This window comes from Carassius auratus, chromosome 22 (assembly GCF_003368295.1).
Source record: "Carassius auratus strain Wakin chromosome 22, ASM336829v1, whole genome shotgun sequence".
NCBI lineage: Eukaryota > Metazoa > Chordata > Actinopteri > Cypriniformes > Cyprinidae > Carassius > Carassius auratus.
The window spans coordinates 23325598-23353262 of NC_039264.1; the positions used below are offsets into that span (position 1 = coordinate 23325598).

The window sequence follows — 27665 nt, forward strand, 5'->3', positions numbered from 1 at the left end:
GCATCAAAATAAAAATCAAATTTAACCTCGGAAACCTGCACAAACAACTCCACACTGACGTTTACAAAGTTCATTTCGCTAATAAGTGAGTGTAAGATTCGGTGGATCCGCGAACAACCCATATCTCTAAGAATACGCTTCTCAGGCTGGAATGGATTAGCTTGACGCTAACTGTCTGCAAAGGTCTAATGAGCAGCCTGTAAAGAGCTCACGAACAGCTTGCAAATCGCAGCCATGGGGGGTTACAGTTGGAGCAAACTGATCCATCAATAAAAAAGCCACCGAGTCTGACATTATGGTGTACTTAACCGCAGCTGTTGCTTTGCTCTCAGACAAGTCGCAAATATACACAACTCTAAAGCGCTCGACAAGAATCTTAAAGACCCTGTGAAATCAAAATCACTTCGTTTGTGTGTTAGCATGGTGGCTAATACTAGCTGACAAAAACTAACGCTTCTGGTAAATCAGACCTAAAATTTAAATGACATTTTTGTCCAATCAAAAGCTCTAGAATGAAGTCTGAATTGGTGGGTATTTGTTAGTTTGGATGCCAATTCTAGAGAAGTAAGTTGAAATTATTACATTACCAACTACCAATTTTTTGTCCAATCAGATGCTACTCTAATACTATGTATCTGCAAGTAACGACACAGCAAGATGTTTAGTTAGTGCTTTTTAACTTTTTTTCCAGTAAAAAAAATATGATATCTAAAAAAAATATATATATATAAAGACCTGTTTTCATAAAATGTATCTTCAATATGTGTATTTTGTCTCAAAGTTTTATTTTTAGATATTTTAAATGGAAATTTAGATGCAGTACTTTCTAAGAGTAGAGTTTTTTGCAGTGTAATAAGTAGCACATTACGGCAAACTATAGGCTATGGGCTATTTAAAATAAGTTGACGACCCAACTTCCTGTTTTAAAGGGAAATGCATCAACGCTATACTCATCAAATGATTTCACCGGGTCTTTAACTATTAAATGGACAGTATTCTTGAAACCAGTTGTTTTCCTATGCATTAAAAGTTCTTGTTTGCCTTTATCGTACATTTTGACGTTCTATCCACTCTGCCGTTACGCAACTCTCACTGTTTGCCAACTCGCCAATTTCACACTGCCTTCATAGATATGCCAAAACTACAGATAATACAGTGACACAGAACTACAGGAAGTTCAGGTCCTCCCAGAATTCACTAGTAAACATAAATAGATGCAAAAACAGAGCTCTAGAATCTAGGTAGGACAGAAAAGCACATGTGTTGACCTCATTTGATTTCCACTGTGGATATTTGACCTGTTTGTCTTACCTAAAAATATATCTGTATGTTAAATGTTTAATCTCGCAGACGTCAGAAATAAGTTTTGCCGGGAAACATTAACGTCGCCCGTATATCACAGCCGTTTTTTAGCCTCAGGTCGCGCCGAAATGGATCGCGTTCGATTCACAGGTTATAATGGCCTTTTTCTGCTGAACTCTCTCCATTTCATCTTCCCTCTCCTGTCCTGTGGTGGCATATCAGAACGTGGTGATATACAGACACGCAGCCCTCGGGCATCGGCGCTCTAATAACCTCATGTTGCAGGGGCCTTCCTCACAGAATCTCTCCATGCCAGATGTGAATTATTAAAATCAAATTAAATTTGGCCTGCATGTAAAAGCAAGTGTAATACAAATTAAAAATGGCAACTAGTGCCTGAAGTTTAATAAGTTTGAAGGATGATATCATTACAGCTTGAAAGAAAAAAAAATGAGATTGGAAAGGCATATAAAATGAAATTTGATGTGTTGAAAGGTGAACCGAAGGCGTTAATACAAATTGCGTTTGTGCCAGAAACGAGGGGGGGGGGGGGATGGGAGGGGAGTTTGCACTAAAGGTATTTCTGAAGAAACCAGACCACCAGCATTTCATATTTGCTTTCTTCTCATTTAAACCACGTTCACGTTTCGTTCCTCAGATCTTCATGCCGAACTTTGATCGATGAGCATGCTCAAGGGGGGAAAGGGTGGGAAAGCTTTGGGGGGTTAAAGTGTTATGAAGGTACTACTCATATTAACAATATGATTCTTTAACTATGGTTTGTATGCTAAGGAAAGTAGCTTATTATAGATATGAAATCTGTATATTAGGGAACAGCAGCACATTTCTCAGATTCTATGGGGAAAGTAGTTGATGGGAGGGTGGGTTTCGGGGTGGGGCGGGTTTTTTTGCTTTATAAAGATCATGTTAAAGTTCTGGTTTTCTCAGCACAAAGCGTTAAGAAAATATATATCAAGAGTATTGATTTTGCTGTGTGAAATGTGCAGTGGGAGAGCCAGGCACTCCCTGCGCTGTTCTTAAAGCCTGGATGAGACAATGCTGTTTACAGTTGTTTTTGGTTTTCTTGTTAATGTTTGTTGTTTTCTTATGATATTTGCCGAGAAAAGAAGACAAGAGGTGCAGCATCTATCGCTGCGATGTGATTGGTGCGGCATGACCAACTGAAATGGACAGTTTTTCTGTTTATTTATTTTTCCTTTTCTTTCTTTTTTGAGACCGAGAGGATATGTCCAAGATAAATGCCTGAGAAACCAAACATCCTGTTGGCATTTCTCAAATACTTGCTGCTTACATTGTTTTACGGTTATGCCTACTCATCTACTGATTTGCCGATTAATTTATGAACATGTTTATTTATTTATTTATTTATTTATTCCTGACAAATCTGTTTATGAATCGCCTATTTATTGGTTATGTTTAGAAAAATGTATGCATCGAAAAGAAATGCTTAATGGGCTTCTCTCTTTCTCTCTCTTTTTTTCAATTTTACAATAAAATTTTAAATTTAAATACGAGGTCTGTTTGTCTTTGGTTCTTATCTTACTCTGTTGAGCCTTAAACATGCAGTGCAAAGTCCAAAGTCCTTTGTTAATTGTTAGATCTTAATCTGAATTTGAACCTGACTGAAAACGAGGCTGTAAGGGATAGACTTAATCTTTACAATGAATTAAAGTCCTAAATCACTTAATTTGTAAACTTACAACTTTCAAAACTGTTTTATGGAGTTGTTATCTACTTTGTAATTATCTGAACAGTCCTCTGTCTATTATATATAGCACTGGATTAATCTAATTAATCGGCTCATCCTAAATAGTTTTCACATGTACCTAGATGTGGAAAGTCCTCATTCTCAGTAGTTCTCTCTCATGTAGTGCTGGTAAGATTCATTCTAGTGAATCAAGTTCATTTTAAGTGGGCCTCTCACTAACTTTTAGCATTTTCATGAATTGGTTCATCCAGAATAGTTCTTCCTGTTCATATATAGTGTTGGAAAGTGAATCTTCCTCTAGAGAATCAGTTCAATCAGATGTTATTTTCTGCAAATTGGTTCATCCTGAATAGTCCTTCCTGTTCATGTATAGTGTTGGAAAGTGAATCTTCTTCTAGAGAATCAGTTCAATCAGATGCACATTTCTGCAAATGGGTTCATCCAGAGTGGTTCTTTCAAAGTGTTAGAAAGTGAATCTTTATCTAGAGAATCAGTTCAATCAGATGTACATTTCTGCAAATGGGTTCATCCAGAGTGGTTCTTTCAAAGTGTTGGAAAGTGAATCTTTATCTAGAGAATCAGTTCAATCAGATGTACATTTCTGCAAATTGCAATTGGTTCATCCTGAATAGTCCTTCCTATTCATGTATAGTGTTGGAAAGTGAATCTTCTTCTAGAGAATCAGTTCAATCAGATGTACATTTCTGCAAATTGCAATTGGTTCATCCTGAATAGTCCTTCCTATTCATGTATAGTGTTGGAAAGTGAATCTTCTTCTAGAGAATCAGTTCAATCAGATGCAGATTTCTGGAAATGGGTTCATCCAGAGTGGTTCTTTCATAGTGTTGGAAAGTGAATCTTTATCTAGAGAATCAGTTCAATCAGATGTACATTTCTGCAAATTGCAATTGGTTCATCCAGAATAGTTCTTCCTGTTCGTGTATAGTGTTGGAAAGTGAATCTTCTTGGTAAATGGTAAATGGACTGCATTTATATAGCGCTTTCAACAGACCACATGGCCATCCAAAGCGCTTTACAAGTTGCCTCACATTCACCCATTCACACACTCATTCATACACCGACTGCGGTGTCAGCCATTCAAGGCGCCATCCCGCTCGTCGGGAGCAACTGGGGTTAGGTGTCTTGCTCAAGGACACCCCGACACTTGGTCAGGTGGAGCCGGGGATCAAACCACCAACCTTCCGGTTTGTAGACAACCTACATGAACCACTGAGCACTGCCGCCATTCTCTTCTTCTCTTCTTCTTCTGCAAATGGGTTCATCCAGAGTGGTTCTTTCATAGTGTTGGAAAGTGAATCTTTATCTAGAGAATCCGTTCAATCAGATGCACATTTCTGCAAATGGGTTCATCCAGAGTGGTTCTTTCAAAGTGTTGGAAAGTGATTCGTTATCTAGAGAATCAGATCAATCAGACATTAATTTTTGAGAATTAGTTCATTCAGAATGGTTCTTCTTCACATATTTGGAAAGTGAATTTTCTTCTAGTGAATCAGTTCAATCAGATCGTTTTTGTAAACAGTCCTTCAATGTAAGAAAAATTGAAACTTTATTTGGCAACATGGAAATTATCAATTTTTTCTTTGAACATGCAAGACTTCAAACTGTTTTGTTGCTTAGGTTAAATAACAAGCAGAACATCAAATTGCGGTAAATAGTATAACTATATGCGACACTAATTGGTGTTTACGATTATGTGAATTCAAATAATATGATAAGAAATAACAGTTTGCAATATCCAGCAACAAAACTGACAGTTTTAGTCCTGCACAGTTAAAATATGAGATTGAAAGCTTTGCACGTTCAATTTAACTAATTTGCATAATATTTAGGTAATCACTTGTATAAATTAAATGGTTACAGCTTACATTTTACAATTCTAAATAAAATGTAGGTCAAGAACTAAATAGTCCATATGTGAAGCCATAGACATATAAAATAGTGAATATACAGTTTGTCTGGCAGCTGAAATATGGGAAGACAATAAATGAAGACGTGGTTGAAACATTACAGTAATGAACTGAGGGAGAGAGAGAAAAGAAAGGGGAGAGCCTAAAAAAAGTGGAGGCAGTGGCTCATGAAATAAATTGGCCCAATTACAATAAAGTGTGGCTCTTGGTCAGTGTGCGGGCTGAGCAGTTCATCTTTATTACAATCTGTTAATGAAAATCAATCCTCCTCCTGATAGACTCTTATCTGCATGGCCTCTGAGCGTCTCACATGCTGGAAGATAATAAATTAGGGTAATATTGCCTTTGATGAGGGAGTGAATTGCAAATTATCATAACTTTCCAAGATTTATGATATAGATGCTTAATTTTCCAGCTTGGTTTTTCCAGGCTTGGAGGTGTAGAGGGGCCATTTGTTAAACAGTTATGTAGCGCAGACTTATTAACAAATATTCCACACAAAACCTGAATGCAGTGCATTACGTATGCAAAATGCAAGTTTGTAGATCTGAGTGAACAAATGGCCTGTATGAATGTCATATTTTGTCCACGGTGTAAAATAGTAAATTAGTTCCTAAAAGCAGTGAAAGATATACACAGAAATAAATCAATATATAACTGCATTTGCAGCCAATTTAACTTACGGTAATAGATTTTTCCAAATGAATTCGCTGCCATTTCAACAATAAAACAAAAGTTAACCTTAAATGATATCAATCGTAAAATAAATGTTTCAAAGGAAGCAAAATAATAATAAAAAAAGACATGCAAAGTCAATATTTTTCTTTAAAAATAACAAAAAAAATCATGAATTGTGGAAAATTACAATAAGAAGGTGTTTTAATAAAGTTAGTACAGTCTATTTGTATTTTTTTTTTTTTTACTTAAAAGATACTGTAAATGTTTGAAATGGTTCCCCAACAAGACATACATGAAGCCCTGCATGCCACAAACCCAAACCAAGATCTGGCTACGAATTTTCTGATTGGCTGGCCTAAGTGGGTCGATCAAATTCTCATTGGCTGTTTGCAAAGCATTTTATTTCTCTGACACCTTCTTCAGCAATATCCGTCATGAAGTAGCAGCATTTTATGCGAGGTATGCCAAATAAAAGTCACTTACAGCTTTAATGTATCCAGTAAAACTGTAAAGGCTTGCGGTTATGGTTTCTAATTGATTAATTAATTAAAAAGGCATTTGTTTAAAGAGAGCCATCCATCTATCCATTTATCAATCAACATGCGGACATGTCCTGTGCTGTCTATTTATCTTGCCAAATATCCTATAAATGTCAAATTAATTTTTCCACAGTGAATATTAATCACTCTAGGGGCTTATTTCGATTCATTAGCCCAATAATTGCCCTTGTTTATTAGATCAAAGTGAGCAAAGAACAAAGTACATTGTCCTTTTTAATATACGTTTACCTCATCACCATATCTAGAATAAAGAGCATAACTAAATGACTGGAACGCGGGAAGACGGTAGTTAGACAAAAGGCATAAAATGCGATATAAAAACAACAAAACCAGGCGCTGTACTGGAGAAACAGAAGCATCTAGCTGTCAGCAGGTTAACTACAGGCCTGCGCTACACATACCAGATGATTTCTGACGGTTCTTAGCATGAAGAACTTGCCTCTTTTCTTCTCCTCACATCGGACGCAGTTAAAACTTGAGAGTGATGGAGTGCCGAGAGCCGCAAAGTACAAGAGAAGGGCAGCGTCGCGAAATGCTTAGTTTAGCATGATGAATGTGGTTAAACTGACGACGTTTTAATCTATGTCACGTGACCCCTTCATTTCATACCAGCGTCCACCCGAGGCTTTAAGAGTCTTTAACATCACGGAGACAGGAAGAAGCAATGGGCGCACAAACGGCATTGCTGGAAACGAAAGAAGGGTAAACATCTTTCATACCGGTCCTTGATTTTGTGTTCAGTTTATCGTAAATTGTAAAAAAAAAAAAAAAAAAAAAAAAAAAAAAGACGAAAAAAACTGATAATGGACACAAACGTTAAAGTTTACTATTTATACTTAAACTTCTGAATTGTTGAAATCTTGATTCTGATTGGTTGGCACTTTTTGCAATGCGTCAATTAATTAATTTCTTGATTCTGATTGGTCAATCGAGCCAATCAACAGTCTGATAACCATAGACATCATATATATACCTATATATGTCTATGCTGATAACCATCAAAAACAATCTTTTTTTATTTTTTACAATTTTCTATGCTAGTGTAAAGTCTCAAGCATTAGTTTGCTGCTTTTTCTTCCATATAACAAGGGTTGAATTTTAGTATTTTCTATGGCAAGTTATTTATTTACTTGGCAAGGAGCCATGTAATAAGTAAAGCACTAATCACCTTGTCAGGTATATTTTGCTATAACAAATGGCCGACTGTACATTATCGCTTACATAACTGCAGCTAAAAAGACATTCTGGTTTTACCAAGAAGTTTCTGCAACACTTTATTGCTGATGTAAGGAAGAGTGTTTAAAGTAGAGTTATTCAAACTTGTAACTCTATAGCACCCTCTATGGAGTAGAAAGCGTCATAAGTCAAGGAAAAAAAGACTCGATAGTCACAACTCTTTTCTTTTTAATATGGAAAACAACAGATTACACAATACAGCAAGTATTAGTTGTTTTATAAAACTAAGAAAAAAAAATTAACTAGACAAAGCTGCTTCAAAACACATTTTAAACATTAGCATCTATACACAAGTGAATGTACACATATAAAACACATATATACACTCTTTCAATATATTATTATATAAAGAATTTGATTTTGTTTTCTCCTTAATAAGCAGAGCAGCTTGAAGAAGTCTTGTCCTACCATGACTGTAGCTTAATGTGTGGTTGTATGGACCCAGACCCAAAAACATATGGATAGGTAGCATTTCATGTAGCTGTTGGATCCCGTGTAGATAACATAATGTTCTTATAGTAGAAAGTCTGAAGTGCACCTAAACTTGTGTGAATCAGGAAGATGCGAGGACATCCTATGTGTGTCTTTTATAATAGTTTCATCCAGTAACGTCACGTCTGTAGAAGAGTTTCCATTCTTTGATCGGTGGTAGCCTAGAAAGATATGCAGATGAGCTGCCTTCGTCTTTTCCAGATTTCGAGCGATTGTCGATTTCACATTCGGAGAGCCTGGAGTGTTCTGCCATTATCCGTTTGAAGAGTAAAACTCTGCATGTTTAACTGGGATGAGTCTCTCGCTCGTAGACAGTTCGAAGTTAGTTTGATTGTTTTTCCAGGAGTGTGTCAGTGTCATGGCTGGTGGGTATCCATCCTCAAGCTGGCGTCTAGACCAGTTCCTTCAGTTCAACAGCAGCATGAGAACCAGAGCTGTGAAAACAGAAGGTGTAACTATTGTTCCTCTACCATACAAGTGTGGAGTCCTGGGTGAGCTCTGTTTCAGAGTGCTTGGCGGAAGTGCCTTCAGGTCCTCTAGGGCACCATACGCAGCCATGGAGAACTCGGGATCTCCTGTCGTGAGAAGATCGAACACGCACGACTGGAAATAAACGTCCTCCACCTGCAGCATCTCGCGACACTTTGTGGTCGCACGTTCTAACATGTCCACGTGTGCCGAGAGGCCTGGCTGCGGCTCGCCGCCGCCGTCCTCCCCGTACAAGCCGCCAATAAGCCGCGGCGGGCGCATGCTCTGCTGCCGGTTGAGCACGTGGGCTTTGATGACCTCATTGCGCGGACAGCCGTGCAGACACAGCTGCAGGCCGCCGTTCTCCTCCGCTAAGTCCTCGGGCATGCGGATGGCGAAAGTCAGGTAGCGGCCGACCTGCCGCACGATGATGGACGTGCCGAGATAGCGAGCGTGGATCTTCACTTGCCGTATACCCAGACCTCCACTACCCTCCGCGATCCACAGGCTCTCTGCTTTCCCGCCGCTGCGCGTGCCGTCCTGGAACGCCGACGGCAGGTCCTCGGTGGTGGCCTGGTACACCTTCTGCTCGGTGCAGTCATGGAAGGACTTGAAGATGACGGTTATCTACAGGGAAGATCAAACGGGAAACGGTGAGTAATAGCTCACACTGAAAATCAATACATGAAATTGCTTTCAATTGACTAGAGGATTGTTTCAACATTGTGTTTTTGTGCAGCCTGATTTTTGCTTTGAAAACTATGTTGAAAAATGTCTTAACCACCAGGGGCCGGTTGCACCAGCTTTACGCAAGTTAAAACTTAGCCTAGTTTTGATGTAAATGGGCACGGAGTTACAACTTGCGCACTACAAAATATTTTTAGTTGCACCATTACACTTAGCTGAAGTGGAACTCTACGTAAAAAGTAAATATTTACGGAAGCAGACTGAGTGAACTGCATCAATATGTTCTTCTTTAACCCGACAACCAGAAAAAAGTTGCCAGGTTTTTCTTTGTTTTTTGTTTTTAATGCCCATTGCTGCTGGAAAACTAGCCCAAAACCTGGCCCAATCGAGTTTTGAAGGGTTTCCTTCGTTAAAAAAAATTGCATTTCAGGGGGGTAAAATACTTTTTTTTTTTTTTTTTTGCAAAGCTCCCGGATAAAATTAACATCTCAGAGGCTAAATATTGCTTTATTGTTATCGATTCAACCCGCGGACCTGAAAAACAACGGAGTCAACAGTGTTAAAGTAGCCCAATTCCACAGGAAATCCGAAGACTTGGCAACACTGCCTCCCGGTCCGTGTTGCGCATGTCAGATCATATGAGAGAATAAATAAATGGCATTTCTCATGGTTTTTTTTTTCTTTCTTTCAGTATTTATTTTTCCTTATTCATTTAAATAAAAGTTTATGAATGTTATTTACATATAAAAATAGCTTATTTAGACTAATTATTAATATATGGTTTTTAACAGAAACTTGTTTATATTTTTACCGTACGTGAGGCAAAAGAAGTTAGAATAAAAGATCAAATAAAACTCATAGCATTTAAACAAGTTCTGCTTGCATATTTGACGAATTCTATTGGATGATTTAGGGTAAACATCAAATGATGCGACTATGAATTACTTTACAGAGAGTTTACAAACTACAGGCTACGTCCTGCCTTACGAACAACTGGCGCAACCAAATAATGTATAGATTTAGTTTACAGACTAGTAACATACATACATATATATATATATATATATATATTAATTAATAATAAAAAAGTTTTTTATTAAACTTAAAAAGTTTAAGTAATTTTAAAATTACTTAATGGAAATAAATAAAACAGTAATATTTTGTTACCACTATTTTAAGGTGTCTTTGCTACAGTGTAATTATATATTTATGTACTGAGTAATATTAAATAACTACATGCACTTACTATATGGTTAGCATTAGGGTTTGGCAAAGGGTTACTTGTATGTAATTATGCATAATTTATTGTTACTATAATAGTACATATATATAGTGTATGTTACCTGTGTAACAAAGACATTGTTTTAAACACAAACTAATGATAAATGACAAAAGCACATAGCAAAATTGCTAAAATATTTTCAAATGAAAATGAACACTGTAAATATAAAAACAGCAAATTCAAAGTATCTAAAAACTATAACAGTATATAGATCATATTAAAATAACAGCTTTAGAGAAGAAAAAAAATGAATAAGAGATCATGATTTAACCACATGATGGCAGTAGAGGACCAGAAAAAATAAATAATGGACAACTTGGGATCTGCCAGTATCTAAACCAAACTCAATGACTTATTGATGGAACACCCAACTACAGAGTTTTTATGAAACTCTGATCAAGTCACGGAGCTGTAAGCCATCAACTGTCAGTAAAATGAGGTCATGTTCTACATGATTAGTCCAAGAATGTCCAGTACATGTAAAGCCAAAGACATAGCACTGATGCAACGACATATCATGAACTCTTCTTAAGCCAAAGGATGAATTAATGAGAAGTCCTTAAAGATCTTTAAACATTTTTTTCTCATAAACGCTTCTCATGTTAAAGTCGGCGGTCCCCTGAAAGTTTATTCAAATGACAAGTTTTATGTTCTCTGGTATTATATTACTTTCCTTCCCTCTTTCGAAAAGAATAAAATAAAATTCACAGACATAGTCATTCCCATGTTACAGTCATACTTCATGTCTGTTCACCTTCCAGAAACTAACCGACCGTAACCAGAGTCTGAATAATTTATTTTCCATTCCATTCCTCTCTGTGTCTCCCCCACTCTTTGTGGAACAGCTGGGGGATTCTATTATAGTCTTCTGGTCCTGCATTGTTGCCACGGCTCAACAGTCTAAACCCACGTCCCTTAATAGAAGAGAGAGAGAGAGAGAGAGAGAGAGAAGGAGAGAGAGAAAGTCCCCCTAATGACATCATTGTTTGGGCTGACTGTCTGTCTCTCTCAAGCTTTTGGTTTGAATGGTTACTTTGGACAGTGCGAGAACATAAGACATGGCCCATTTTCCCCCCAAATCCTCATAAGATTCAATTACATTTATTTGGTCATCTATTTTGATATTATATTATGATAAATTAATATACTTCGCCAAACAGGTTTGTATAGTATCAAAGAAAATGTAATCAAACATATCCTTGTGTCGCCTTACCTATTTGGCTCTCTTTCGTATGATAGGAGTACTTTTTAAAAAAAATTCAACATTTTGTTCATACAAATGAAAGTTAATGGGGTCCAAAACCAACTTTCTTTCTTCTGTAAAGCATAGGAAAAAAGACTTGGTTTTAGTCCCCAATGACTGACTGTATGGACAAAAAGCCGAAAGATTCGTCGAAATATCTGAATTTGTTTGAATGTTGGGGAGTAAACGATTGCTTTTTCACATTTCCAGCATTTGCACTGACGACAAGGCTTCAAAACGACATTTTTCCCAATTCCATAAAACCACCAGTATCGTGGTTCCTCTGCTTTACTAAAGGGACCAGTACAATTTGGAACATGTCACACCTCCGGGAAGTTCACAAAAAGCCATTTGCACGACTAACCTTGTTGGTTGCTGTAGCACTAGAGCCTTCGACCACCGGCACGTTTGTGACTTGAACCGAAAGGTATCTGTTGTGGATGAGCGGCCAGGCTCCTTCAACCCTGCATGTCTGGAACTCATCCCGAAAAGTCCGCAGGTGAGGATCGCCAAATAATCCACAATGTCCATACTTCTTCTGCTGAGCCGCCGGGCCAGAGGCGAGCACCCTGCTTTCATAGTTGCAGACGTCCACCACTGGTGGCTTGGAAGTGCTGGGTGCTTTGGCCGACGACGTTGGGCCATCGCTGGAGCAGTTGTGCTGTGCAAAGAGCTCTTTAATACGGAATACAGCGGAGTGGTACACCAAGTCCCCTCGACAGCCATGAGCTGTGCGACGCGTACACAACGAGTAGGCCCTCAGAGCGATGCAGTAGTCCACATCTGGAAGCACCTCCTCCTGCAAGCCTCCGGAGGGCGAGAACGAAGCCACGTACTCCGCATTACAGCGCTGAATTCGACATTTCTGGCAGCACACTGGTGAGAATCGAGAAGAATTAGGCATTAATGAGATGCATTTACAACTGGGAGAGAATCACTATTTGATGGTTGGTTGGTGATGGAGACGTTCATGATTAAAGCTCTTAGCCTTGGATGGTTTCTGGCTATCAGTCTATAGACTGTTTAACCGCTACACAACTGCTGTTTGACACATTCACTGGCTGCACTCGAGTCAGCAAGGCATCTGAAAAGATAACTACAAGCTGCTGATTGCTAATCCAAACCAAGAAAACATTCCCAGTCTGGATATCCTCTTAGTGTTTTACGGTTATGGTCTAACAAAAGTGTGAAAATAGTTACTGCTTCATTTGCTATGATGACTTTCGACTGCAACAATAACAAATGGGATGGAATTTGGCTAGCATTTGAAAAACTATGAAAAACTCCCACTGCTATGATGTAGTAATTGTATTCTACAGGGTCTCCACAAATAATAGCCAATGAATTTCCATGACCTTAGAATAGTGTATGGGTAATTACTAAAAATATTGCACATTAGCAAGGAAGCAGCAGTGTTCATGTTAATAGTATGGGATTCATATGTAGCATACTTTAAAAATAACATATTCTATTTTACATAAACTGTTCCAGAGTAATCGGTATGCATAATTTACAACTCTGTGGAAATGAATGCAATATCTCTGTGATGATACAGTTTTTGACTAGGCCTAGAAGACAGAGCAGTGGTGTAAGGTGACCATAAAAACATGGTTAAATAATGGTCTGTCAGTATGTGTTTTACTGATATGTTATGAAAACATTAATAGTTCTGATAAGCTGGAGTATTTGAATTTGCTTTTTTTTTCACACTGCATGCATATTTAGTGAATTTGTGGGATATCATGCAGAATTATAAACAATTCCTAAACTGAGTTTAAAATGAATTTATATTCAAAGTTGTCTAGTTATGTAATATTATTTAACTATATAATATTATAACTATAACTATACATATATATATGGCTACAGTTAAATATTAATTACTACATTGAAACAGTTACTATTCATATTGTTATAGCTAAGGATTTAGTTAACATCAAAGAAAACGTTATCATTCTGTAGGAGGGAAAACACAACAACAACAACAACAAAAACATTTTTCAATCGTACTCAGAGCATGCAGCAAAGTAACGTTTTTAGTTAATTTTATAACTGGAACGTTACTTAAACGATTTTAACATCTAGTTCACATTCGCTAACATCCAAAACTTTGTCTAGCTACACACACAACAACAACAACAACAACAAACATCATGCGCGTGCTTTTCATAGAGGCGTAACGTTAGATGGCCAAAACACGCAATTTACGCAAAGTTTAAATAACCCATATTTGATCGCTGCTGTTACAAATGACTATTTATTACTCTATAAGGCATACTTTCTTCTTCAACACAGTCACGGTCTTTCGAAGTAAATAACTTCAGACGGCGACACGGCGAGAAGCTAGCCAGGTTAGCGAAAGTTTTGCCATAAACTAATAAAATACCAGACTAAACTAAACAATACGCTTAAAGAGCTGTAAACAGTGAGGATTCACTTCAAACAACATTTCAGAAGGGAAATACGTTATAACATTTGGTTATAGCTGCAAACTTTTAATGAAGTATGGTGGGTTTAAATCTTTTCGCAAACACGGTGCTGATTTGCTAGCGAGTTAGCAGCACAACTCTGGCCTACAGAGGAACTAAATTGGTATCAGTAAAAGTGAAAAGTAGGCTACATTAATATAAGCTATTGTGCAATTGCATTAAGTAGCCCGTTTAAAGTTTAAAAAATACGGTTTAGATATTTTGATTGAACAACTTATCTTCAAACGATAGTGTAAAGGTTTTTTTCTTTTCTTTTTTTTTTTACCATTAGTTCTCGCTCTGGGATGCATGCACATTAGAGCGATTAATACGAGCAAAACTGTTTACCTGGTCGGAGAAACAGGCACATAGAAACCACTAAAAGACAAATCCAGTCCCAAAGCTGCCGCTTAGCCAGGTTGAGAGTGCCGCTTCTCCCCATGCCAATCCATTCAGTTTGATTGCAGTTCTCCAACTGCTGCTCATCGGCGTGGAGGCTGCGAGAAATCACAACTTTTTCATTCCCTTCCCAGCCACTGACATTCAAAGGAAAAGTGCTGAAAAGCATCGCATGGGAGGAGCTTCTGTTCGCCAGCCCTTTCTGTGAGAGCTGACCAGTGCTCAGTCACGTCTTTATAAAAGTTATGCAGTGCAAAATTATGCACATAAAGAATGAACGATTCTGTCTACAGAAAATAACGTTTTTAGGTTGCATGAATGTCGTTTTGTTCAGCTATTGTTAATTGTTGGCATGTTTGCTTTAACGTTTTTTTGCATAAACTACTTTTTAATTGTTATATATATATATATATATATATATATATATATATATATATATATATATATATATATATATATATATATATATATTTATATAAGATAAATTAGCCTAAGTGATAAATTAAATGTGCCGAAACAAACAAACTGTCATCCATCAGTTGCCAAGCTTTGGGCAGCTGAAGTTCGTCAAAGCTTATTCTAATCTATGTAATAAGCAGAGCAAAGCTAAAGAAATGAAAATAGCTCAGCCTAGCCTGGAGGGTTCAATATTATGATGGGCTTCAGCATGCTAATCCTACATCCTCCAGTCTAATATCATGGTTTGCTGAGCTACTTTGAGCTGGTTTATGGTTTGATCATGTTTGCAGTTGATGCTTTGAGATGCAAGGTCACATTGTGAACAATATATTGCTTACCGTTTGAAAGGATTTTGGGGATCCATTGAGACTGTAGCCTTGGAGCAAACACAAAAAGTACACATTAATGGTCACATTGTGTCCTTGTGGCATCACACATTGGTTGATCACTTGAAGTTTGATTTAAAATTACACTTAATTATCCCTCACAACAATATGTGTAGCTATTAATATAGTCAATGGTAATAGTAATTACCTAAATATTACTACTGGAGAGCTGGCTGCCCCCATAAAGTCATTCTTATTTCAAGTCAATAGTGGTATTGATACTACAGAGGCATCATTCAGAATCTGGCCACTGAAGCAAATACCTCATTGACTCAGGTGGATGGATCAGTGAGCCCCTTACAAGCAGCTCATGCCAGTAGACGACTTGACAAGGCTGATGGGCAGAGAAAGGATTCTTTCTTTCCCCCACGTTTGTGAGGATATTACATTGCATGACCCAGCGAATATACATATTCCTCTGGTCGAAACAAGAAGGGAGCGAGTCAGTTACAGAGATGAATCAGGTAAAAAAAAATAAAAATGAAGAGAAAGACAGAAAGAAAAGTGAGAAAGAGAAGAGAAAGGAACGGAAATGAAGGGATAAGCCAGTACATTTCTTCTGACACTGACTCACTTGTTCTTATACAATAGTGGAATGAGGTCAGTCTGGTAAAATTAGCCATCCGCTTCATGGCAGGACTGAATGCCAGGCCAGTGAGAGGGGACGGAGAGTCTCCATTTGAGAAACCAGAGAAATAAAGAGACTACATTTTTTGACAGAGAGTGAGACGAAGTATTGGGAAGAGAAGAAGGTCATTTGCTAAAAGTCCAGAACTCCTACTCCTACAGAACTCCTTAACACCACGCAAGTTAAGAAAAAGAAGTGAAATGGAATGATATGAACCATTACACCAAGTAAGAGACCAAAAAACTTGACCTGAATAGTGGAAATAATGACTGTTTTCGAGCAGGTTTCCTGACGACTCCCCTCATCTGTCATTGGTTGAACAAACAGCTTGGCGACACCTCAAAGCCCAGGCCATTTGTTGAGCTGCTGTTGCTGTTGTCAGGCTGGTCGGGATCTTCAAACTATGTTTTTATAACACCACAGAATGTTTACACTCTTCGGGGGAATGAACTGACAAACTAAAAAGTTAGAAAGTTTTTATCAAGCTTCAGCTTTCAGAAAACAATCGGCTGAAGATTTACGCTATAAATTCAGAGGTGGACACAAGAGTGAGAGACAGAGACGCAGAGAAGTGACTGAAAGAGAGTAGGAGAGGGAAGAAAAAGAGGAAGAGGAATTGGGTTTCCACTGACTGTATGTCTGGGCAGCTCCATATGGTCTTGATTAAGGTGCTCACTCTGTGGGAGCGGCTCCACACCGCGCTGCTTGTTTTTCTTATTAGGCCCATCACATTTCGGTATGGAGGGCACTGAAATATTGGGCCACTGACAGGTCTTGCCCAGTGGTGTCCAACCAGTGCTGTTATCAGTAACAATTTTTTTTTCACTAATTTAAATAAATATAAAATATATATATTAGATGAAAAATCTTAAACTTAACAAAAATTTTAAATGTTGCCTTGGCAGCTAACGAAAATAAAAAAAGTTGAACAAAAAAAAGAAAACATTAAAAAAGAAAAAATTATTATAAATTATATAAATTATAAATTAATAAAAATATTAATAGTATAAAATTATCACTGCTTTTGCTTCTTTACAGTCTGACCCAGGCATCAAGTACTTTAATAACAATATATAATACATAATATTTAGTGCTGTTAAATGATTATTCATGATTAATCGCATCCAAAATAAATTGTATACATATATATTGTTTACATAATATATGTGTGTGTACTGTGTATATTTATTTCGTTTAAATAAATACACACACATGCATGTATTGATTAAGAATTTGTTAAATAAATTAAATATATATATATATATATATATATATATATATATACTAAGTAAATACTTGTAAATATTTTCAAAATATATACTGTACGTGTGTGTATTTATATATACGTAATAAATATACACAGCACACACATATTATGTAAACAAAATTTCTTAAATTCAATAATTCGACTGAACTAATAACATATTGTATAAAAAATATAATACAATTGATTGAACATTGTTTTATCTTGTTGTTATATATTATATTAAAATCTATTAAATGGTTTGGTTGGACTTGAAGCCTTCGAAACCCCTCCTTAAAATATTAATAATACAATCTATTGCATTTTATATTTAGAATGTTTTTTTTTTTTTTTTTTTTTTTGACCAGAAAGGTCAGTGAACCACCGGTTGAGAAGCCCCGGTCTAGCCATCCCCAGAAGTTGAGTAAAGAGTAGAAATGAGGGCCTAAAATGTGTTTACCCACACTACAGAGCTAAAGTCAAACTTTTCTTAGTAGCGCATCTGAGACAGAGATGAGGGTTTTGCTTCACTGGTGACAGAGACTCAGAGCAATTACCATAGATAACAGGGACAGAAGTGTGTGCCTGTAAGAGGCTGCCACTGATACCATCTCTGCTCAAGGATCCCACTTAACTGCCTTGATTGATGCCCAACTGAACTCTAGGGGGTACAGAAAGAGAAGGTCTTTGTAGGTCCTAAGAGGATTGCTTTCTCCCTGAGAGCTGTTAGGTATTAATATGTAATAATTGCACTTGAAGTGCATTTAACTGCATTGGGAAAAGTTGTTGCATTTGGAAAGTGCCCCTGTGATTTGTCATTATTGGCTTAATAGATTTGACAGACTGAAAATAGCAGGCATTTACATCTCATTTTAGTTGCTAGCACTGTCTGCTTCCTTCAGATAATTTGTCTGCAAACACAAAATCCTTTTTTTTTCTTCTTTGCCCCTCAGAGCTGTTTCCTTCTACTCAAGAGATGCTGTTGACATAGTGTCAAGCTCAGTCCTTTTTGAAAAGATAAACACACAAGTAACCTTAGATTCAGGGTCATGGGGTCTTCTCAGTTTGGTGAAGAAAGATAGTGGAAGTAAACAAATGCAGGATGATGAGAAGCCTAAGATCTCCTCTCTAAGAAAGGCTAAGCTTAAGCAAAGGCAAGCTGTGGGATCAACGTTGAGCTGTTGCCATCCGTACCTGACAATAGGTGAATTCAAGAGACTCTGTTGTTGAACTTTAGGCTTCCGATTAACAGGAGCATATACAGCGTAAAACATTTCAAGGTGACTCCACTCAAGATGTTTATTCTAACTCAAATAAGATTTGGTGTAAGTTCAAGGAAATTACTTGTAGGTGTGGTCTGGTATGCCTCCCATTTGTGGAGAATTGTTGATTGTATAGTTTAAGGTCTCTCCATTTAAAGAAAATGTCCATAAAAGAAAAGAAAAACACTCTATATTTGCATGTTCCAAAGAAGAAAGATTGTCATACAGGTTTGGAACAACATTTTTGGGTGAACTATATTGTATCTAAAAGTAGAATGCATGGATTTTCTACAGCTCAAATTTCCTGCAATCAACTTTTCAAATGTTTTCTACCAAAATTGAGGAGTTTGAGAGTAGCTGTTTAACCAAATTAAAAAGAAAGCTGTCAAATATATCAACGAGTTCCTCGTTTGGAGCAAAGTATTTTTGAATCTGACTGAGGAAATTCACATGCTTACATTTTTCAATCCCATTGAAATTAAATTCGGATTAACGTAATAGTGGAGTCTATGTAATTTATTGTAATTTACCGTTTTTTCATGTGAACTGAAGAAAAAAAAATGCTAAAAGTAGAAACAATGTCCCAAAATTTGATGCAGCTGGAATTACACACAAAAAAGTGTGCATGTAGTCGTTTTCAAACATGGTTACTGAAGTACGCAGCACAGTAACTAATGTGAGAATGGAAGAATGCGAGAGAGAAGCAATGAAATCTCCTAAAGTTCTCTCGCTCTCTCTCCCTCCCACAACAACACCTGCTCAGGCTCTCATTTCAAACCTCTCAGCTGTGGGATTGGCAAATAAATCTGTGGAATCAAACGTGACTCGCGCTCCCAGACCTCCAAGTCCAGCCAGACCGAGCTCAAGCCATGGGAACAAAATACGTTCAATAGAGTGCAACAAAGCCCACATCACCCCGAGCTTATTACTCATCTTTTGAGAATTTAGCTCTCTGCCAATGATTTTTCAGTGGTCTGAAGTGCCAGAGTTTTTACACCCTGACCAGCTTCATCTCATTGGATGGCAGCTGTGTCCCTCCTCCACTCACAAAGTTTGAAAATGGACAGATCGCTCTTCTGTTACCTAAAACTGTAGACTTGCATTTCACCCAAAAAATAATTCTCCCATGTCTTTTCAAAAACGTTATGCCTTTCTTCTTTCGGACTTCAAAAAGTGGTACAACTCTATATTCCGAATCTCCTGTGGTTACATGAGAATCAACCTTTCCAAATATTTTCGACCAAAATTGAAGAGTTTAAGAGTAGATGTTTAACCAAATTAAAAGCAAAGCTGTAAAATACAGTATGTCTAAAGAGTTGCTTGTTTTGTGCAGTGTTTTTGAATCTGATTGAGGAAATAGTCATGTTAAGGCATTTACATGCTTAATTTCTTCAATCCTATTGAAATTTAATTCAGATTAAGGTGTTTATATAAAGGATTTTCAATATATCAATCCAATTACTAATATATTTTTTGGGTGCATATAAATAGTAAATAGTTAATCATAAGAATCAGATTGAAATTTAAGTAGTTATTCACTTTTATTTGTCTCAGCCATTGGGCTGTAAACAGTTGCAATTTGTCCTGTTCTACAAATCAGTACATTTTTGGCTCTTAGATCACAGGAATTAACAGCAGGCCGTATTTCTAACATATTTTTCAGACAAATATTGACAAAGTTAGTTGTAGTTGAGTGAACATCTCATAAGTGTAGCATAAACTCCAAAAAACAGATGCTAAAGAAACTCCATTGTGTCTAAATATTGGCATCTTTCTGATTCCTCTGCAATGAATCAAAACTGACTGTACTCTTCTACAGTACGTACATTCAAAATGTGTTGTTTTCTAAACTCTAAACTGCCTAATAGAGAAATGCAATTAAAACCACAAAACAGAACCAGGCAAACCAGCTTTTACTGTAGTACTTTTAACAACCGAGAGTTCACTTTAAGGGTCGGTAAGTATCAAATGACATGAGTAATGGCATTGCTATAGTCCCAAAGCGAACAGCAGAAAGATGAAATGGAACTTACCTCTGATTTTTGTGACTGATGGGCATGTGGCATGGATGTGTGAAAGACCATTTCACTGAGAGAAGTCTGTTAACCCCTGTTCCCTAGCTGTCTCTACCAGACAACTGTGTCCAGCTTTGCTTGACAAAGGGAGATAGCTGTGAATTAAAGCACATGACAACAGCTGTCTTTTTAAAGAATCGGCACTTTGATTAGGGCCGGTGTGTAGTTAAGCAATGTTCGCTAATTCCTACATATCGGAGAAGGGCGGGTAGGAAAAAAAGTGGAAAAATCCCGTTCACACTAGCATGCACACACACATATACACAATTATACACATTCAAGGGATTTGACAGCATATGTCGTGTTTGGCCAGCGTCCCATATTCTACAATGGTCATCCACACGGAGGTCTTACAGCAAATGTATAGTGGCTCCAAAAACTATATGGACATTTAAGTCACAAAAGGGATCTGCAAATGAATAATGACTTTTTTTCCCCCCTGAACTGAATGTATAATTTTATAAAGTTTCTCTAAAGTTTATGGAGCGTAACCACAGATGTAGTTCATCACATTAATTATGAACATGTTCTGCTAATGTTTGACAACCTGAAAGATTCCAAATGCTTTTTGATGCAATATTTGGTTGTATTAGTTTATTTTTTATATATTATATAACAGTTTATACAGTACAGATTTTGTCATACTGTTTTCACGGAAATAAACAGGAAAATAACAATGTTAATGTTGCAAAGACAATAGACAGAATTGTTTAGTTCAGTGTCGGTTCATTTCATTTCAATGTAAAGTAGTAAGAAAAGCTATTATAACCGATTTTCTTTAAAAAAAAAAAGATAATAATGATTGTCTTGATGTTTTGTTATATAGGAAAGACATTAACACATTTGTAACCCTTGTTAAAAGTGTCCAAATACATTTTGGGGTCTATTAAAGTTTTGTTTAAGATTACTCATTGAACTATTATTTTTTTTCTACTTATTTCTCAAAAGTAAACATTGCTAAAAAAGATCTGATTAATCAAAGTTTATATATATGTGTCACTATAAACGTGTAGTTTGTAGTAAAACTGCATCACTATTTTTACCTTTGCAGAACTTTTAAAAGGTTTTAACTTTGTCCAGATTCTTTTATTATATATATTTGCACGAGCAGCTGTTCAAACAGACAGCTGCTCAGGCCATTCGTTCGAATGGCAGTGATTACAAATCATGCCAGTGTTGTCTTTGAGCTCTTTGAGTTGATCCATTGCTATTTCAACAAGTAATCCTTGGTCTCATGCACGTTCCTGTGCACAAAAACAGACTCAAGCTCTCTTATCCATCGATGAATCCAGTGACCAACTTTGACGCATTTTATAGCAAAAATGCATTACATTTCTACAGACCAAAGGGGCCTTTACTGCTGCGTAGTGGCACCATTAAATTTGAGATTCTATTGTATGGAGAAGCTTCTAGGAGCCACGTAATCTCTCACTCGCTACACATTTTTTCCATATCGCTCTGTATGAGAAGAATCCACCCGACCAAAGCCTCTGTGGCGACAGCAGGCGCTTCATGACAGTCTCCGCGCGGGCATGTCTACGCGCAATAACGGAAAAGCGTTCACGTAAAGCGTAACACATGCACATACATCAGCACAAACATATGCATTCGTACACATGCACACCCAACGTGCCCCCAGCTGTTCCTCGCCCTCACTGCATACAGCAGGTGTAGGGTGGACCTTGAGGGACAGGGTGGGAGTGGGCACGGCTTTTTCGGAGAACAGAATTGCTATTGTTATACCCATGCGCTCCATCCCACGATGTGACTGGAAACTTGTATCATGTTCATTCTGCTTTGTGTAAGGCTAGGGCACAGCTGCAGAGCAAAGCGTTCATAACAATTCAAGTTAATGCCTTATATGTCTCTTCTGGCTTGTAAAACCCCCCCATGAGGCCCGTCCAGCAGTTTTGGCTTCATGTCTTTTTGGTGCTTGTTGAATTCTGCGCTTTTAAGTTTATTAAAGCAGAACGATTCACGCCCCCCAGCATGATTTCCAAAGTTTATCAGTTGGATTTTGCAACAGTATGATCATTTCATTATGGCTTCCATAGATATGGCCTCTTATTAAATGGAAAGTGATCAAAACGGTGCTATCTATCCATTAAAATGGTGCTCTATCCATCCATCCATCCATCCATCCATCCAGAAACTTCATTGAAATGCAATGTTGAGAGATATCTAATGGCTAATCTGCTTTATTCTACAGAAAACCATATAACATCCCCCCCCCCCCCCCTCAAAAAAAAAAAGGGAAAAAAAAGAAAATCTGATCTAAATGCTTGGGCAACAAAGCAAGGGCCAAAGGCATTAATGTCTAGTTGATGTCTCAAACTTTGTGTAGAAGAAACGCAAATGCATGTTAACAAAAACACAAAGGGACAGTCCAAACTGAAGCAGATGTGATAGGTTTCAGGACGGCTGGGAAAATGGACCCCGCCGCACCTGTTAATATTTAAAAACAATGGAAGTGCAAAAATTAGGGAAAACAGAGCAGTGGTGACATCATGTTTTTTTTTTTCAAACCGGCTCAGTCAGTCAGGAGGGGGTTGTTGGTGGGGTCTGTTAGGGGGTCAGCTGGTTCCAGGGCAGGAAACGCTCAGGAACTCAGCAGCTATGTACGAAAGATTTAGCTAAACAATGTGAAGCGAGAAGAGCCTCTCAGGCTGAGGTAGGTTTTTTATTAATGGTTTATTATTTTTAGATTAAATCCATATTAATGAATTGTAATCATTTATCAACAAGTAGTATAAGTACCACCAGATAAGTTGCAGTGGCTTGGTGGTTTTTCAGTTACTTGGAAGAACAGTCTATTAAACTTAAACTGTCTCTATGGAAACTTTAGAGAAACCCTATGAAACCACTATTAAGCCTCTTTGTTTAATTCGAACTGCACTTAAAAAGTCATTATCTATGCATAAGGGAAGTTCTCTCTTAAAAGCTACAGTATATGAGCTGTAGGAGTGCAGAAAATTAAGTAAACTAGCACATTCGGTAAAGCCTAATACGCAATGGGCCATGCAATGCATTCGGAGCCCCCCTGTGGCGCTTTTGAAGTAGGCAACTAATCATTTGTGTATGGGCTCCGCGCAAGAACATTTATCTTTTTATCTGCTTCGTTTACAGCTGCCAGATTCGGAGAGCCTTTGAAATGTGCAGCAGTGTCACGGTGCTTCATTCATCTCTCGAGTTCTCAATTAAAACCCACTGCTTGCAAGCTGAGAAGAACGTAGAGGAATGCTCAATGTGGAACATCTGCAAACATCACATCGACGAGGCGCGAACCCCCCACCTCAAAATGGTGGGAAAACGGAGTGCATCTTCTTTCTTCTCTCGGGGGTAGGGGGGTGGGGTGGGGGGAGTATGGCAATGAGCTGTGGAGGAAGGTGGGGTTAAAGGGGGGCTTCTCCAGAGGAGCCGAGATCACAACCAGATGTGCCAAGTGCGTCTAAACAGGAATAAATGCATGTCTGCAATTTTCAGCAATTTGTCAGATTTAAGGGTTCACCCCCAATACCACCTGATAGACAAATAAAATCCTCCCCACGCACATGCAATAATTCGAAACACGCCGGCACCCCCCGGAGAGCCAATCTGCAGCCCAGTTGCTCACTCGGTGACAAGACAAGGCCCTGAAGTGAATCATTCAGTCTGCGTAATCTGAAACAAAGTCAAAAACGTTCAGCGTTCCTCGGCTGCGTCCCAGCGGAGTGGAGATGTTGAAATCCGTACAGTCTTCACACGCTTTAAATCTATCACACGGCACATTTGCGAAAAAAAAATAAAAAAGCCTTGAACCAAACAAACATTTGAATAAATAAACATGAGCGACAGCTAGTTAATCCCTCTAGTGGCACGTCGTAAATCCAGCCTCCAATTTTTGGCCTTGAAAGGATTTTTGCCACACACACTCACTATTCCAATGCTTATATAATCACTCCACATAGTTATTTTTAAGAAATATAACTGTAGTCTATAATAATGCTCACACTGTCAGGTGAATAAGCAAAATATGTTTTCCTCTCTATGTGTGTGAGCTTCTTTTTAAGGACACTGCAAACTTGGTTAAAAGAATAGTTCTCCAGAATTCACTTTCTTCTGTATACATGTCAGAAAAAGATCTGTTTAGCATCATGTCTGAGCTCCTCTTTTCCATTCAATGAATGTGAATGGGGACCAGAAGCTGCACAGCTTAAAAAAAAAGAAGAAATGTATTGTAAAAGTAGTCCATACAATTTATACTTATTTTATACTTTTGGTGAAAAGAGTGAATTTATTTTTATTTATTTTTTTATTTTATTTTTTTTCAGGAGACATTATAATTCCTTTAAATAAGTAAAAAAAAAAGAATAATAATTTTTTGTATGTCGTTATTAAAATACATTTTATTTTGCATTTATTTTTATTAAATTTTATTTTTGTTTTGTCTTATAGAAAGTGTCATGGCAAATCATTTTAGTATGTAAAAAAGACAACCAAAATAAGTAACTAATAACATAAATAATTTAGGAAGGTAGTTGATGTTATCTTACTAACTATTAATATTGAAAGTAATGGTTCAAAGTGAATAAGTATTCTGAAGTGTTACCGAAAACGTTTGTCAAAACACCTCCAAGGTCAACTTCGCAAGGTTTCAACTGTGCTTCACTTTGGTTAAAGTGCGCTATAAATGCATATTGATAAATAAATAAATAATAATAAAAAAAAAAATTGTTTGAATATGCATACAAAATGTAGTTTCTGTTAAAGGCTGATAATGCAAATTCCTATGCTCTACACCTCATACTCTTTACAGTATGTGTCGTCGCAGGATTTATTGCACTGTAAATGCAGAAGGTTGTACAGGGACTTGAGTAAGCGTGGGAATAAGTCTTACGCCCATTTTCCACACATTTGTTCATGTTTCTACCATTAGGTATGTTTTTAATGTACTTTGAGTCCATGGCTCACTACTGACTGAAGGACTCCGTTTTGGCCGTCCTGTTGTTCCCGGACATGCATAGGCAGGCTTTGTGTTTCAGAGACAAGAGAACTTGTGTCCGTATGCGTTGGCCAAGCATGACTTCATAAGATGTGTGTGGTCATGCGTCCGTGCGTATGTGGCGGTAAACGCTGGGCGAAATGTGAAGAACATAACCTTCATTTGTTTGAGTTTGCATGCTTGCATACCACTGTGTCCATGAGGGCCAAGAGCAGCTGACTTGTACCATCTGTGGAGTAAGACTCTCGCCACCCACTGTTGCTTCAAGGCCCGTCTAATTGCCCCTCAGGGGGCTTGGGGTTTTTGCCCACTGATCCCATTCACCGCTTCACCCATCTCGGGCTGTTTTCGAGGCTGTCGTCACTTTCGAAAATGGCAAACGATTTTAAATTACAGCTTTGCGTGTCTTTGTCAATAGCCGTCCTGAATGCTAATGTGAATTGGTTGTTCTTCAACCTCTACAGGTTTGTTTTTCCTCAGGTTTGTTTCTCACACGCTGGCTGACAGACATATTTCAGTTTGGCCAGTTCTCGTTGTTTTATGGCATTTTGTTAGCAGACATTTTGAGGGGAGCAGCCTATGTTGTTTTCCAGTTAATCTATTTTACTGCTAAACTTGCCTTGTTTTGAGTGGCAACATATTAGCATGTAATTTCTCTATGATTTAACTTATTAGCAGCACAACCACCGCGTCTGTATTAGCTTCCTGGCCTCCGCCTCTCAGGCTGACTGGCGTAACAGACAGCCACCACCTATAACGAGAGGGTATGATTAGTAATAACAGTTAATTAGGCTTGTCAGAGAGTTTCTCTGAAAAACAGGAAGGAGGAGGGAACAGTAATAGAAACAAAAGACCCACTATGGCTGAAGTCTTTCCGCTCTTTTGCGGCATCTAACTTCACTGGATTCCTTCACTTTCTCATTTACTTTAGCATAATGGAAAGATTTTATTCATATTTTGGGGAATATGCCATGTACATATTTACGTAGAAATGGACTAAGATCAAATATGTAAATATATTATACATTACATTATAAATTAAAATCTAATTTATATATTATAAAAAAATTCTAAATGAAACATTTATTTGAATATTGCATTATTTTATTAATGTATTAAACCAGATATTATTTAATTAATATTTAGATATTAATATGAATATTTTGTGACAGGCATTAGTGACATTTTTAAAACCTCTTTTTTTATTACTTATATAGTTATGAAAGTACTCCTATATATATAATTCTAATATATAGATAGATAGATAGATAGATCACTTTTATATCAAAGGTGCCATAGAACAGCGGTCCCCAACCCTTTTAGCGCCAAGGAACGGTTTAATATCAGACAATATTTTCACGGACCAGGCTTTAAGGTGTTACGGATAAATACAACAAAATAAAATGATACGACTGGCATAAAAACTGTGGTATATTGTAAATATATCCTCTCGTTATACAAATCGGTTTTCATGAGTGAGTTCACTAAATGTAGTTTTAGAACAAAGTTCGGGAGAAGCAGTCGCAGTTCATTAATCTGATTAACACAAGTAGAGACCAATCAGTAATCAACTCATGACAAGGCATAAATAACAGCAGAACCTACCTCTCTGTTCATTGACAGTTTTCAGCATCCCTCCTCCACCCCATTCTCCTCACTATAGATCCATCTACTCTTAACACAACCGGGAGGAGTACTCTGGGTTCGGCCACATCCCGAGCTCGGAGCCCTCCACCCGGACAGCACGCCAAATACGCATAACCTTACTGAATTTGAATTTGAATTAATATACGTAGATGTGAACTCGTGAAATCACTGACTAAACAGATTCAATCTAAACACTGATTCATTCATAAACAAACAAGTGACTATGTTAATGAATTAATCGTTGAATGATTCACTCAGCTGGTTTGTTAAAAACATAGATTCATTTAGGAACAAAACAGGTGTACTGTTTTTGGTCCAATAAGTAATATCTCTTTTTATCCGAATTTAATAGGAGAAAATTATTGGTCATCCAATCTTTTACATTTTTAAAACACACTCTGTTAGCTTAGATTATTTAGAAGTTTCATCTGGTCTTGTTGATATATGCCTAACCTGATTTTAACCAAGTGAGACATGTTCCTGGGACAACATCGTTGTTGACCCTGGAACAA

At 37.4% G+C, this 27665-nt stretch overlaps 1 protein-coding gene across 1 annotated transcript; it reads right to left on the minus strand.

Annotated features, from left to right (window-relative positions):
• Nucleotides 1-7581: 7581 nt before the first annotated feature.
• LOC113040068 (repulsive guidance molecule A-like) lies at nt 7582-20586 on the minus strand. Its single transcript, XM_026198316.1, has 5 exons — nt 20484-20586; nt 15270-15307; nt 14422-14570; nt 11970-12481; nt 7582-9020 (listed from the first exon to the last, which is right to left on the minus strand). The coding sequence occupies exons 1-5, from the start codon at nt 20532-20534 to the stop codon at nt 8331-8333; spliced, it is 1440 nt and encodes a 479-aa protein (XP_026054101.1). The 5' UTR covers nt 20535-20586; the 3' UTR covers nt 7582-8330.
• Between the last annotated feature and the right edge of the window lie 7079 nt (nt 20587-27665).